At 33.3% G+C, this 15,255-nt stretch overlaps 1 protein-coding gene across 2 annotated transcripts; it reads left to right on the top strand.

The window, feature by feature from the left end:
- The first annotated feature begins 227 nt into the window (after positions 1-227).
- On the top strand, positions 228-12,710 carry LOC103501433 (shugoshin-1). Of its 2 annotated transcripts, none has more exons than XM_008465016.3 (9): positions 228-593; positions 721-758; positions 9,669-9,777; positions 9,860-9,883; positions 9,979-10,047; positions 10,884-10,922; positions 11,031-11,133; positions 11,581-11,641; positions 12,271-12,710. In XM_008465016.3, exons 1-9 carry the CDS (start codon positions 447-449, stop codon positions 12,518-12,520), a joined length of 840 nt encoding a protein of 279 aa, XP_008463238.2. In that variant the 5' UTR covers positions 228-446; the 3' UTR covers positions 12,521-12,710. The 2 variants fall into 2 exon arrangements, with proteins under 2 accessions (XP_008463238.2, XP_008463230.2); XM_008465008.3 differs by having other exon boundaries at positions 359-593; positions 9,979-10,050.
- The last annotated feature ends 2,545 nt before the right edge of the window (positions 12,711-15,255 follow it).

Raw genomic sequence — 15,255 nt, 5'->3', positions numbered from 1 at the left:
ACTTACTCTTTTTTGTCCTGCTGGCACTTGAACAAATCTCTGATGTAAAAACAAATTTTACTATTGATATTTTAGCTAATTTTTCAATATTTGAAAAAAAAAAAAAAAACTAGATCATTTGAAGAAAAAAAATAACAATAATAAATAAAAACCCCTCAATTTCAGGAAAGGTTCTGAATTTAACGCTTAAATATTGGTTCGGAGAAGTTCAAAATTAGGTGTCGTTTAACTTTTTGGTTCGGAAAGCCGTTGTTCTCCCGAATCTCCCTTCTTCTTCAGCTTCGTCTTTAGTTTAAACTCTTTATCACATCTTCTTTTTCCTTTATTCCCTTCGAACTTTAATTCTCTGTATTTATGGCTTTTCATATCTCTTTAGAACCAAAATTTTTTCTCATCATAAACTCTAAAAACCTCCCCAATTTGTTGCCAAAATTTCTTGGTTTGCAATGGCGAAAACATCTTCCATTGGAAGCAAAATGAGAAACAAACTTGCAGATATTACGAATTCAAAAACAATGAGAGCTCACCTTGAAGATGAAAACTCTTTCAAAGCTTCGCAAACGAGGAAGAGCGTTATCGATCAGCTAGTGGAGGTAAGTATCTTGTTTCTTCTTACATCTTCTTTCAGATTTTTAAATTAAATGTTGTTTTCTTGTTTATTTAATTTCAAGTTGTTGTTTCTGAGATATTTGTTGGGTTTTATTTTAATTTGTGGAACAGGAAAATATGGGTCTTATGAAACTTATTATGGAGAGGAAGTATCCTTCTAGATTTTGCTATTCTGTTTCATATTTTATAGTCTTGAATAAATTTTCTTTACATTACTTATTTCACTGCTTCTTAATTTCGTAGGTTCGAAGAGGGTATTTAATATTGGGTTAAATTTTAAATTTGATCTTTGAAATCTTTGAAATTTCATCATTTGCCTGTTTTTCCTCCTTCCTAGAATGTTTGATTTAAAGTCTAAGAAAGTCTAAGAAAATTCTTGCTTTCAGAATTAAATTCTTAGCCAAATTACGTAAACAAAAACCATATTTTGTTGGAATTTAAACTTTAACTTTTGGCTTTTGAAAACATTGATAGAAAATAAGAACAAAGCAACCAAGCTAGGAGGTGTAGGGATGTTTGGGTAGACTTAATTTCGAGATTCAAAAACTAAAATTCAAATGGGGCCTTTAACAATTTAGTATGAAATGTAATCATTTGTTATTACATTCAAATGTTTGGATTGTTTTTCCTTATTTTATTATACTTTGTGTACTGTTAGTGCCCCAAATTATGCTCACTCACTATTCCAGTTACTATGTCACTAAAATATTAGAAATGAATAGCACAAAGAGGGGGTACGCTAACAACATTGAGGGTTCTTGGCCAAAATATTTAGTTTAAGATGTATTTTACCATCAATCTCATTGATTTTTATCTGTTGCAAAACCACCTTATTAGTATGACTAGTCTACTCTCTAGGTGTTGTATCGTTTTGAATTCACTTTTTAGTTTGATTTCTTGTCCAGACGTAAGAATTTTAGATAATAGTTAGTCTTGTTGAAGAAATTTGCACAAAAGGAAGAGAGATAATTTCTTTGTAAAATGAAACTTTTATTGAGAAAGAACAAAAATGGATACTTTGGAGGGAATATTCTTTCACTCCCTCAAGACACTCACTTGCTTTTCACTCAAAATATTTCTCTAACTCTCTCTTGCTTTCTTTCTTTTTTGCTTGCTTGGTTCACAAAGGAAGACACACCTACTATTTATAAGTGTGAGATCCTTAGAGCTCAAGTAAAAAGATCTCTTTAGAATTTTAACTGTTTTGGATATTTCTTATATTGATCTTTTCTAAAGGAATTGTTAAATTCCTTAACATAAAGAAAATCTATGATATTTCTAGATTTTTCACACACTAATAACATATTTTTACACTCTCCCTCCACACTAACTATTTTAGCTCTTTCCATCATCTTGAGTTGTTGATGTAACTTTGCATGCGTGGATGCACTTAGTCATCTGGCTCTTTCTCCTAACGTCTATGTCTTCTCAATGCGTCCATTTCTTCTTCTAGGACCTTTCTCCATTGGATATTCTTTGACATTTTTGGACCTTTCTCTGGTTGATCTTCATAACTGTAGTCCTTCTCAATGTGCCCATTTCTTAGGTCATTCTATGACATTTTTGGAGCTTTCTCTGGTTGTGTAACGAACCAACTTCTTATACTAAGTCAAAGTCATTACTAATTTAAAAGATAAATAAAATTTATAAATTTAAAATAGAAAAATAAAACAAAACCTCGAATTTCTCATTAAAAGCATAAACAAAGGTATATGGAAATAAGTTTAAAAATAAAATCCTAACTCGGGCCCTATCTAGTTTTAAAGAAATAACCTAAAAATAAGAGAATAAAATAAAAATGCAAATACTGGAATCCGAACAATGACATAAAGCGGAAGCAAAATGATCTCTATGGCTCGCCACGACACTTCTTGTCAGTCGCCAACTTGCCTTTGCTCTTACCTCTATCTCTGCTTGAAAAATTTAAACAAGAAAGAGTGAGTATAAAATATATACTCAGTAAGGGACCCACTACTAGTCCCGCCAGGTGCCTGCTAATTTAGTCCTGTAAAGTGGTACCCCTGAACTGGCACGTTCCCGAACACGTATAATCTGTAATCCCGTAGGAACATATCTGGTCTTCGGTGACTCAAAGGAACACCTAGGACAAACTAATATGCAGTGTACCTGAAGGAAACACTAAGACAATCGGGTTGTGAGTGACCCCGTCGAATCACTCATAATCATGTCTATGTTAATGTTAATGTCATACTAGACTGATGATCCCGTCGGACTACGCAGTCATAAAAAGGTGGTGATCCCGAGGGACACCCATATGGGTACGACTCTAATAGATGAAGCTAACAGCACACCCTAGCACACCCTAGCACACCCTATCCATAGCATGTAGCGTGTCATAACATTATCATAAATATGGCATAACATAACAATCATAACATACTTATCCAAATATCTTAATCATAAACATAACGCAGTCTTCCTAACCAACGTACTACTAGTCATATCATAACTTCAATCTTCAGCATCAATTATCATTACAATACCAATCATCATAAATAACCTCGTGTTATGCAAATTAGCTATCATCCATGCATAACCATAAATACATGTAGTCTCTTAAATTTAGTTCGAAGCTCTAGTAGTAGAATCTCTTACCTGGAGATTAGCTTAATCCAAAGAATAAAAATCATGACAGCTAGATCAAGCTTTTCAAGAAAAATCCTAAACATTAAGGATAAAATGCTAAGAAAACAACTCAATTTGCAATTAATTTAAGACCCAAAATTCAGTTGATTTAACTTACCCAAAATCGAGGTCGAAATCGATTTAGACTTAGTTGGACAAATTCCCAGCTCAATTTTCAGTCAACTCTAGTCAATTAAATCCAATAAGTAGCTCGGCTAAGGCTTTGAAAACGGCGTGGGTAGGGGCGGCTGACGTAGGTACGCGGCTTGGACGCAAGAGGGTGGCTTGGCTAAGGACTCGCATGCGGCTCACGGCTCGCGGCTTGCGGACAACTGAAGGGAAAGACAGCTCGGCAGTTGGGGAGCGCGGCTCGCAAGCATGCGCGTGGCTCGGATGCGACTGGGAGGACGGCTCGATAGTTGTGAGGCACGACTCAAATGATCGGGGTGATTGATGGAGGCAGGTCGGCTACGCGACGATCGTCGATCGATGATGGCCCGTTAACGGCGCTGCTACAGGGCGAACAACCACGTTGCGCGAACAGTGGGTTAACGAAGTTGCTGCACGGTGAACGACGATGCAGCGTAAATGGTCGTGACGTGCGGATGCTCGAGTCAGGTCGGCCGATCGACTGGCCAGAAACATGCAGTGCAAAGGACGATCAGTCGGCTCGATGCTCCTTGCGGCAATCGGCGAACAAGTCGGCTGCGGCGGCTATAACTATGGCTTCTTGGTTAGATGGCGACTAGGATTTGAGGAGTTCGGGATTAGGGTTTATTTGGGAAAGATGATGAATAGTGTTGACCCTATTTAACCCAAAATAATAATAATACAATTATTATTATTTCCCCTTTTTCCTATTCCTTATTTTATTCCAAAACAATCAAATCTTCTCTCTCTTCATTTAAAACCCACCAAAACTCCCTTTTTAAACCAATAATTTCACCAATCACATCAACCTTTCTCCAAATAAAATATCATAATTATCTTTTACTAAATAATAATTATATTTTCCATTAAATAATTATATTTTCCATTATATAATTATTTTTTAAATTTCTTTCTCTCTCTCCACAAAATATTTTTCTCCAAAACAAATATCCTTACATAACCATATTATCTACATAATATAATTATTCCAACTTCAAAATTAATTAATTACATAATCACATATAATTAAGCAAATTTCTCCCAAATACAAATCTCATTAAACAAAAAACTTTAATCAAAATTCCATTAGCACCCAAATTAATTCCAACACTAATTATAATTAAACTTAAGATAGTTAAAATAAATTACCTTAACTTAGGGCGTTACAGGTTGATCTTCATATTTGTAGTCCTTGATCATGTGGACCATGACTCGGTGTCTACTCTTCTTCTTGTTCTTTTTCCTCTTTTAAAAGATTTTCTTCTCTTTCTGCTGGTGTTGCCATTGGTCATCTCTTATTTTGATATTTCTTGGAAAGACCTCTCATCCTTGGGTGTCTTTTTTTATTTAGCCTTTTAGGACAACAAACCCCTCAGATATCTCTCCAATGGTATGATATTGTCCAATAGAGATAGTTGTCCTCACTTATACACATGAGGTACTTTTGAGGCCTTTGAGGCTCTACTACATCTTTGTTCGACACTTGAGAATCATACTAGCATGATTAAGTTAGAGACATGGTTCTGATATCGCTTGTTAGGAAACAAACCTCCTAAATATCTCTGTAATGTATGATATTCTCTACTTTGGGTATACACCCTCATGGCTTTGTTTTTGGTACCATCCCAAAAAGGTCTTATACCAATGGAGATAGTTGTCCTCACTTATATACCTAAGATCATCCCAAACTGGTTGCCATGACGGTGGTTCACCAAATGTAACAAAATCAGTGAACTCTGTCCTTACGTGCTTTTGCTTATCAACATAGACATCCTCAATTGTCATAAGGTAGATGAAGTCCATACCTTGTCCCTCCATTAATGATGTCTCGATGTCATTGAGATCTTAGTACACATTAACACCATGAGGTTCAAACACAACACCACAATGTTGCCTACTGATATCTGAAATACAAACACCAAATTCTTCTTTATTCCATGCACATAAAATACGTTATTCAGTTTCACTTGATTAGAATTGGAGTGAATGTTATCATAGTTTTGCTAATGTGGGCTATTGACAACTTCGAGTTGTTTATCGTCGCAACAACTCGACTTCCTTTGTACTCTGATGTGTTTTGCAACTTTCTTTTATATCATATCATGTGATTAGAGTAGCCTGAATCAACAATGCAATCATTTTCATAATTGACCTCTTTTGCATGAAGAGCCAATGTTTTGTTCTTCACCACATTAGATGTTGACTGGGGTTTGGAATCCATTGTTGCAAACCATGCATTTGCATCTCATTCTTCTTCATTAATTCTCTGAACCTGGAGGTGACTGCGTTACTTTTTGCTGTCTTTTTCTTTTGACCATTCTCTTGTATAGTGACCTATCTTTCCACAATTAGCATTGACCCTTTTTCTATGGCTGTGTTGTCGATCATTTTTACTAGCTCATCCTATTTGAGAGCATTTGGAATTCTCTTTATCTCCTTTCAATCCTACTTTCTTTTGATATATTTTTGAATGACATTTTCTTTGGTCACTAAAGAACACCTCTTCATTATTTCTCTTTATTGAGATCTTTGACATTTGCTTAGCCAATGCTTCTTGACTGGCAAGTATATTTTCTAGGTTAATCAAAGAAGATTGGATTATCCAACCTTGGATAGCAACAATAAAGCTTCTATATTCAGGTTTAAGACCATGGATAATAATTCACCTCATTCTTGATTCTAACATAGCATAAATAGAATATAATTTAGACATTTCATAGCATAAAATTTTTATCTTGATGAAGTATTTGTTAATAGTCATCTCCCTCTAAGCAATTGACATGAGCTCATTCCCTAGAAAATGCAATCTTGTATCATTTTCTTTTAGAAAAGTGAGGCAAACGTGCCAAATGCTTTCTTGGTCGTTCCCATAATACTGATGTGCTCTAACATCTTCCTCAACTATAATTTTAATTGCAAGTTGGCTTTATCTGCCTTGATATTCCATTTCTTCAAAGGAATAGCATCCTTAGGTGGATTAACTTCATTGCCTCCTACAACATACTACAAGTCTTAATCTCGGAGATATGACTTCATGCATGTGGACCATGTTTTGTAATGCGAAGTGTTGATCTTCTTGATTCCTCCAACAATTGGAAGGGTCTCCCCATGCAACGATGAATGCACTCCATGAGTAGCTGTGTCCCAGACAACAAGCTTTACAGTCCTAAACGACTAACTCAATCTTGAAAAGCTTCAACACGACAAGCTAAGCTAACTTGCCTTTGACATCCCTTGTTGAAGAAATTGGCACAAAAGAAAGATAGATAATATTTTTGAAGAAATAAAACTTTTCTTAAGAAAGAACAAATATGTACACTTTGGAGTGGATACTTTTTTTTCTCTCTCTTAGACGCTCACTCGCTTTTTACTCATCAAAGTTTTTTTATAACTCTCTTGCTTCCTTTCTTTCTCTTTGCTTGTTTGGTTCACAAATGAAGACACAACCCCCTATTTATAGGTGTGAAATACTTGAACCCTAAGTAAAAGAATCTCTCTAGACTTCTAACTATTCTAAATATTTCTTGCTGTGATATTTTCTAAAGGAATTCTATAATTTCTTAACTTAAAGAAAACCTATGATATTTCTAAATTTTTTTTGCTTTTAGATATTTGTTAACATCTTCAACATAATTCTAGATAAAATTAATTTACACACTAATGATCTATTGCGGATACTTTAAGACTTTTGTAGACTAGTTAGTATTGCAATGTATTTTAACAAGTCACGCCCTATTAAAGGGTTGCTTGCAAAAAGGAAGTTTAACTAATATTGCAACACCAAATAGTTTAATAGGTTCTTGAAGTATCTACAATATGATATTGGTGTGTAAATTAGATATCTCTAGAATTATTTTGAAGTATGTAAATAAATATCTCAAAAGAAAAATCTAGAAACATTCTAACCTTTCTTTAGGCTCCCAAAAGAATTCCTTTAGATAAGAGAACCAAAAATATCTAGATATTTATGAGCCAAGATCAATCTAGAGAGATCCATTTGCTTAGGCTCTAAGGATCTCACATTATTATAAATAGGGGTATGCCTTCATTTGTAAACCAAGTAAGCAAGCAAAGCAAAGGAAGAAAGAAAGCATGAGAGCTAGAGAGAAACTTTGAAAGAAAAGTGAATGAGTATCTTGAGAGTAAAAGTGTACTCTCTTCAAAGTGTCTATCTTCGTTCTTAATAAGAGTTTTCTTTCTTCAAAGAGATTGTCTCTCTTTCTTTTGTGAAAATTTCTTCAACAAGTGGTATCAGAGTCATGTTAACTTAGTTTGCATGTTGAAGCTTTTGAAGATCGAGTACAGTCTGAGATTGTAAAGCTTATTGTCTGGAAGAAAGCTACTAGTTGATTGAATTCATCACTACACGATGATGGAAGACCCTCAAGTTGTTTGAGGATAAAAAAGCTCAACATTCAGAATTATGAAACTCGGTCCACATGCATTGGTGGTCAATACCTCCAACGCGAAGATTTGTGGATGCTGTAGGAGGCAATAAAGTCAATCCACCTGAGGATGCTATTGCTTTGAAGAAATAAAATGTTTCCAATTAAAACAAACTAAAGTTGATGATGAAATGTTGGAGCATGTTAGTATTTTGGAGACGCCAAAAAATGCATGAGACACGTTCACCTCACTTTCCTTACAGAAAAATGATACAAGATTGCAGTTTCTAAATAATGAGCTCCTGTTAATTGCTGGGAGATAACTATTAATCAATAATTTACCAAAGTAAAAACTTTGTGGCTTGAAATCTCTAAAATTGAATATTGGGGGAAAATGGCTTCATTAGTCTATGAATCCTAAATTAATTTAAAATACTCCTAACCTAACCTAGTCTAAGAAAGTAGTAAATTTGTCGTGTGGCTCCCTCCAGGAAGCCATTTTTTAAGGGTCGATTGCTTAACCATGCTTGACTTCATCAACCATAGTTATCATGAGGTACCAAATCTCGAACCTCCACACCCAACTTAGGAGGTGGGCTACTATCTTGAAAAACCTTGAACAAGAAAGATTAACAGTAGTTGTGTGAGAGATATAAAATGACTCAACAATATTGTTATGGTGAAGTGTTCGTAACCCTTTGTCCACATCAATTATAGTTTTTGTTGTCTTAAAAAAGAGTCTACCTAACAACACAAATAAATTAAATGAGAAATAATCAACATTCACATTAATTACATAAAAGTCCACGGAAAAGGATAGATTGTTGACTCTATCTAGGACATCCCCAAACCCAAATCTAAAAGCCCAACAAGGGAGAGATCAACTAACTGCACTAAAATGTCAAACTGGTGCAGGATATGGGACTGAAGTTCAAAATAAACAGGGGCAGACATGATATAAATGGCGGACCGAAATCTAACATGACATGCTCGAATTTCCTAGACATGGTTTGTCTACTAAGTCTCAAAAGTACCAAAACTCATCGAAAGCATTTCCTTCATTATAGCATGTGTCCCTATTACAACCATTACTAATTCAAGTAACATGAATCATTGTCTCTTTTCCTCCTTTACACAATGGGTCATCGACTCTGGTGCTACTGCTCATATGACAAGTAATCTCAGATTACTTTCTACAACTTTGTCATCTACATCAGTGTTACCCTAGCAGATGAATCAAAGTCTTCTGTTATTGAATTGTTTAACTTGATCTTTATTAGTTAAATCACTCGTGACCTTAATTGTTGTGTCTCATTCTATCCTAGCTATTGTTTGTATTAGGATCTTGTAACAAAGAAGATTATTGAGAAAGGACATGAATCTTGAGGACTTTACAGTTTTGATCACCTAGTCTCGACATTAACAACTATTCCTTGTTCTGGAATTGTTTCTCCTTTTGATGCCCATTGTCGTCTTGGTCATTCATCTCTCTCAATCCCAGACAATAAGTATTTTGACTAAAAGTTCAAATGATTCTTTTTGTGTAAATTCAAAGGATTTGGTAACTATTTTGATTAAGAATTCAAATGATTAATAAAAGTTTATCTTTTCGAAGGGTTTTGTATTTTCCTTTTTGTGTAAATTTTCGTTTGGTAACTATTTTGACTAAGAATTCAAATAATTTTTTTATGAAAAAATTGAAAACTATACTTGAGATTGCACAATAATTTTAAAAAACGACTAAAATCCGGAAACAAGCTCTAAGGAACTAAACTTAGTTTAGCCTAAGTATTGCTCCCAACCTTTTTTTTTTTTTTTCTACTTGAAGTTTCCATCAAAACAGAAACTTGAAAAAGAATTTCCTAAACGATTCAACAGTAAAATAATTGAGCTGAGTGAAGCTGAGTTGGAGAAACTTAGGGCAAGCATTCAGAAACTGCAGCTTCAGAATTGGCATCTTGCTCAATCAAACAGTCGCTTTTTAGCAGTAAGATCTTATACAATTCTAGTTATTCCTCTGATGAGTGTTATTAATCATTATTTAATTATAACCTGCTTTCCTTTTGCAGGAAATCAATTTAGGGAGAAAGAGAGTAAGTTTCAAAATGTCTTGAACTGATTTCTTGGTGCATAATGCATTTATTTATATGTGATGCATGCTCAATAATTTGTTACTGATGTGTTGTAGATAAAATCACTGGAGCATGAGGTTGAATGCAAGGAGGCTTTGCTAAGGGCAAAGTGTTTGACTGTAGAGGTGGTATTATCTCAAGACTCTTACTATTAGGGACATTTAATTTACTTAGTTCCCAATCTTTCTGCGTTCTAATGATAAATATTAGGTAGAATCAAAATCCAATGTTTAGAACAATATAATGCCAAAATCCGAATAGGGTTGTACCTAACCTTCACATGATAGCAATAGTGAATTTTTAATTTAGTGAAGACATGAAACAAGGAGAATCTATGCACTAGTGCTTCTCTTGGCACAACACACGTTCAATGCATAAGAGGCCATAGTTAAAGATTTTAGAGATGAGAATGAGCTTATTTCTTCTCTAGTTATAATGATGTATACACAGGCCAGTTAACCACAGGTTTTCCCTCTCCTCTTTTGATATACTCTTGAGCCAAAAGGTTTCCCTCAGCTTCATCGTGAGTCAAGGGTGGGTAACTCCTCAGGGGCCTCAGCTCAAGATTTTATCTTTTGTCTCAGTCAGAATCTGATTCTTCTCGAGTCCAAATCTACCCAAAATAAAATTATTATCCAAATTTGCTGACTAAATTTGTAATTTGATCATGGGGAAAATAATGAACTAGGAAGAGCTTACAAACCAAGAATAGAAATAAATAAGTTCTTACAATGCATTCTTATAGATTGGTAGAAAAGATTCTAATTATTAATGGTCATCTGCACATTCAGCACAAATAAGACATTCTAGCAGCTATATGTACAATAACAACACTTTTTTACAAACAAGAACCAACTAACCTTTGAGGGGAGATCAAAGTTTAAACAATTTAGATAAGCTAGTTTCATGAAAAATACTGAATCAATTCTCATTGATGAACGATGACTTTATATTCTCACAGGGTAAATCAGAGATGAATAATAGAAATTCTGAATGGCAGGTAAATTGGTGATTTTTCTTTTTCGGGTATCTGATTTATTATTGTGCTTAATCCTCACACTTTGCTCACACATATTTTAGATAACTTCACCTATTTTCCTGCCTTCAGGAAGGAGAGAGGGCAACAGGGAAACCTTCACTTGCAATTGTTAATGCTGACACCAAATCTTGCAATGGAAATATAAAGCCTCCTGGAAGAACTAGAAGTCAATGTAAGTTTTCATGAAATGATATATAGAAAATGTATAAAGGGTGTGTTATTTTGGGACCGAGAATTGGTAACTTTGATTCCAATACTTTAAGGTTTAGGGGATTAGGGTTTGAATTTGGAATTATAGTACTTTGATAACAATATTACCCAATGGGCAAAATTTTTCCACAAGAAATTATTTGATCTTAAGTTTACTTTTCTGAAATTGCTTTTGATAAAGTGCTTCTCCATGAATCCTTTCTCATACAACTCATCAAAACACTTCTTAACTCCTTTTTGTCTTGCTCTCAGAAGCATCATATTACTCTGATTTTACACATTTATTTTATTGAGACTGATGAGATATTGACACTATATTTACTATCACTCCCTTTCTCTGTTTATTCTTCTTCTTATCTTAGTTGCTTATTTTTTTGGTTGAAAACTAATGACACTTTGACAAATGCAGCTATGAGCCCTTCAACTTCATACTCAACAGTGGTTGATAAACAGAAAGTTGTGAACAAGAGGTATTAGTCAGTCCTGCACACGTTTATATACATAACCATATTCATGCATCATCCCTCCAATTTTTACATGTCTGATAACATTTAGGTCTTGTTTGATAAGCATTTGGTTTTTAGTTTTTAGTTTTACAAATACCTCTTCCATCTCTAACTTCTTGCTTAGTATACTTTCTCTCGATGTTTCCAAAAAATTAAAAAACTAAAAAAAGTAGTATTAAAAACTTGCTTGTTTTTTGAATTGGCTAAGAATTCAGCTCTTTTACTCCAAAAAGATCAAAACCATTAGGAAATATGCTTACTTTTCAAAAATCAAATGGCCACTAAACAGGGCCTTAGCTCTTGGTTCTATAAAACTTTTTTAAAACACACAAGTTTTAAACTTAGCTCGAACGCACGATCCTATGATTCAAGGATGCACCCTCCTGCCATTACATAAAATAAATACCATTATTTCTTTTTTCTCGAAAAGATAGTCTCTAAGAACTTGTTTTTGTTTCAAGAATTCGACTAATAATTCATCTGTTAAGTAAAGGTGAGAAAACAAGTTAGAATTTTGAAAAACCAAATGATTAACAAACAGAAAATCAAGAGCGGTTTTCAACTATTTGGTTTACATATTTATCTATTTTCAGGCATTTTGTAAGAAGGCACTCTAGTAGATTTAGACATCAAGTGAGAGACCTTGAAGAGAAGTTGTTCGAAATAGAGGACATAAAACTTGTTGCTGGTGAAAAAGAAAAGAACTCACTATCCTCTCCCAGAATTGAAGAAGCTTCAGCTTTGCAAAGAACTTCAATTGGAAGGCCATTACGCCGAGCAGCTGAAAAAATTAGATCTTATAAAGAATCTCGTCTCAATATTAAATTAAGAAGACGGGAATGAGAAACACCAACAACCTTAGCATAGGTCCAACTCAAGGAAGCTCGAGTTCCCCTCAACTTTATGCTTGTTATATTAATATATACATAAAAAACTAACATTACATCATTGACTAAGTGGAAAATTAGTGTTCCAGCCAGCCCCTTTAAATCAGATTATATATGATATACTCTGTTTAAGCTTTGCAGTTAAATTCCAGCCAGCCCTTTTAAATCAGATTACATATATGGTTTGTTGTTTTGTGATGTTTATGTACTATATTGGTTGTGGGAATTTGGTTTCATGTTTGTATTTGTAGTTACATCATTTTTAAAATATTGTGTTAGAATGTGGGGAAAGAGATTTGAACTTAGAGAATTTTTGGTATATGATTATTGAAGTTATGTAGTAGTTTTTGAAATCATATTTGTAAATGGAAGGAAATCAGTAGAGCATTAAGTAATTAGCATTAATTACTTGGGGATTGTGGCATTGACATATATTCTCATCTTTTGACTTCACTGAATTAAATAACAAAAAGCTCACATCCTTCCATCAAAACTGTCATTAACAACTTAATCAAACAATGATCCCTAATGTTTAGTGATTCAATACCTAAATAATGTAAAAGAATAAAGTCAAATTATTGTAGTCTTGTAAGTTAGTAACCCCACAATTAAAGCATATGATAAGCCAACAGAATTTTGGTCGTTAATAAATCAAATCTCAACTATAAACAAAATCTGCTAATTGTGCAGAGGCTACTTGTTTTTGTTTCTACTCCATTAAACAGAATGAATTTATACACAAACAACTGTTTGTCAAATTAACAAACAACAAGAAAAAGAAAAAAAGATTCTTACAAATTACACAAAGAAATCAGCGATATATAACGTATGAAAAGTTTTAAGGATCGTCGAAACCTGGAATTGTTGCGGTGTTTGGGAGTTTTATAGCAATTTTGGGTAAAACGGTGGGATTGGGAGTATGACGGTGGGGTTTTGATTTTCCCGCCAAACAAATATGACCGTTTTTCTTTTTAATTAATTGCTTGTTTTCTAATTTTAAATTATTTCATTATGGTTGAGTTAGAGACACGTGTGAGTTGATGCTAATTAGAATTTAGGAATACCTTTTAGGAAAATATTTTATTTATTTATTTATTTATTTATTTTTGTTAAATATAATTTCTTTTGCAAATCAATCATAGTGGTTAACCCATCCTTTAACTCCCAAAATGCCCACACCCACCCTCCCATGGAACTCTCTATTGGAATTGATGTTCCAATTTAAAATTATATTCTATTCAATAAAAGAAATGTTGTCTCAAGACTTATAGTTTGTAATTTAAAATCATATTCGTTTAATAAAGCTGTTATTGAAAAATTATTAGTGAAATTAAATATTATATATTGAATCTAATAAACTAAGGTTCCGATGCTATCTTGAGTAAACTTAAACTTTACGTAGAGATATACGAAGGAATGAAATTCTCAAAGCAGAAGCGTACGAACGTCGTGTAAATGGAATTCAATTTATAAAATCAACGAATTAAAAGAAAAACAAAACTAAAGTCTAAGTATGCTTCTATGGAGAAAAATGAGAAAAGAAATTAACCTTTGTAGAACCTCAAAACTTATTGAATTCTCCAAACACCACCAAGTCTTCCTCGTTATTCTCAAGGTGAGAATCAATAGAGAGTTGTGGGTTTATGTAATTTTGTGAGGGAAAAGTTTTAAAAGAATTCTTTTTCTTGAATAGAGAGCTCAGAGAGTGTAGAGAGATTCTGTATATCCAACCATCTTAAGAGAGATAGAGGGAAGTTATCAAAATAACTCTCTCACTCTCTTAGGAGTTATTTTACTAATTAAATACATATTAATAAAATAAAATTCATATAAATTTAATTCATATTATATCTCATACAATATAAATTTTATATTATATCATATATAATATAAGCAATGGTTTAGACCTTTCATATGATCTATAGTGCTAATATGAATCGAATTCATATTAATTGAACCTATAGTTTATTTATGAATCTTATTCATATTATTATTATTTTTTGAATCATATTCAAATATTAACTTCTCTCATAAAAACTTTACATTATAATATATCAAATACATTATATTAATTGTATCATATACAATTTATTTTCTTTAATCAATTTGAACAATTCAAATTAAACCAAAATAAGTTTGGTTCTCATTTATCCTTATTGAGCTAACAAGGGGACCTTATAGACCCATAAATTGAAATTCCAATGATATGAGATTAATTAATTAAACTTTTTAATTAAGTTAATCTTCATTCATTAACTATTAGTCATTCTACTAAAGACTAATAGTTGCACTATTCTTACTATAGATATATTTTTATGTCCATCAGATATAACCGATCAACAGTGCAATGACCCTTCACAAATTGCTTGTAAGTACAACTAGGCCAAAAATTACTATTTTGCCCCTGTAGTTACATCTAACTCCTTAAGTACCACTAATTCCTCTAATGAACAATAATTATAATCCCACTATAACTGAACTCCTCTCAAGCCAAGAGAGTGTGGTGCCATATTGTTCAAGTTTTGGAATCAGTCCTTAAGAGAGCAATAATTCTTTACTTACTCTATCTATAAGAAGTGAATTCCTTCTTGTATAGTTGTGTTCTTAGCTTCTCAATCAAACGAATCCCCAAGATGGTAGACATATGGGTCACTCTCAACCATGCAAACCAAAGGACTATCCTCGTAGGCA

The sequence above is a fragment of the Cucumis melo genome, chromosome 12, assembly GCF_025177605.1.
Source record: "Cucumis melo cultivar AY chromosome 12, USDA_Cmelo_AY_1.0, whole genome shotgun sequence".
In the NCBI taxonomy this organism is placed as follows: Eukaryota; Viridiplantae; Streptophyta; class Magnoliopsida; order Cucurbitales; family Cucurbitaceae; genus Cucumis; species Cucumis melo.
Note: the sequence above shows the minus strand (reverse complement) of the source record. Positions and strands in the feature narration are given on the sequence as shown.

What these genes read in the sequence shown, in the direction of transcription:
- LOC103501433 (XM_008465008.3), top strand. Translation starts at nt 447, where the DNA reads ATGGCGAAAACATCTTCCATTGGAAGCAAAATGAGAAACAAACTTGCA. An exon ending in TTATCGATCAGCTAGTGGAG is followed by an intron (nt 594 to 720) that starts GTAAGTATCTTG and finishes TTTGTGGAACAG; the next exon opens with GAAAATATGGGTCTTATGAA. An exon ending in ATAGAAATTCTGAATGGCAG is followed by an intron (nt 10,923 to 11,030) that starts GTAAATTGGTGA and finishes TCCTGCCTTCAG; the next exon opens with GAAGGAGAGAGGGCAACAGG.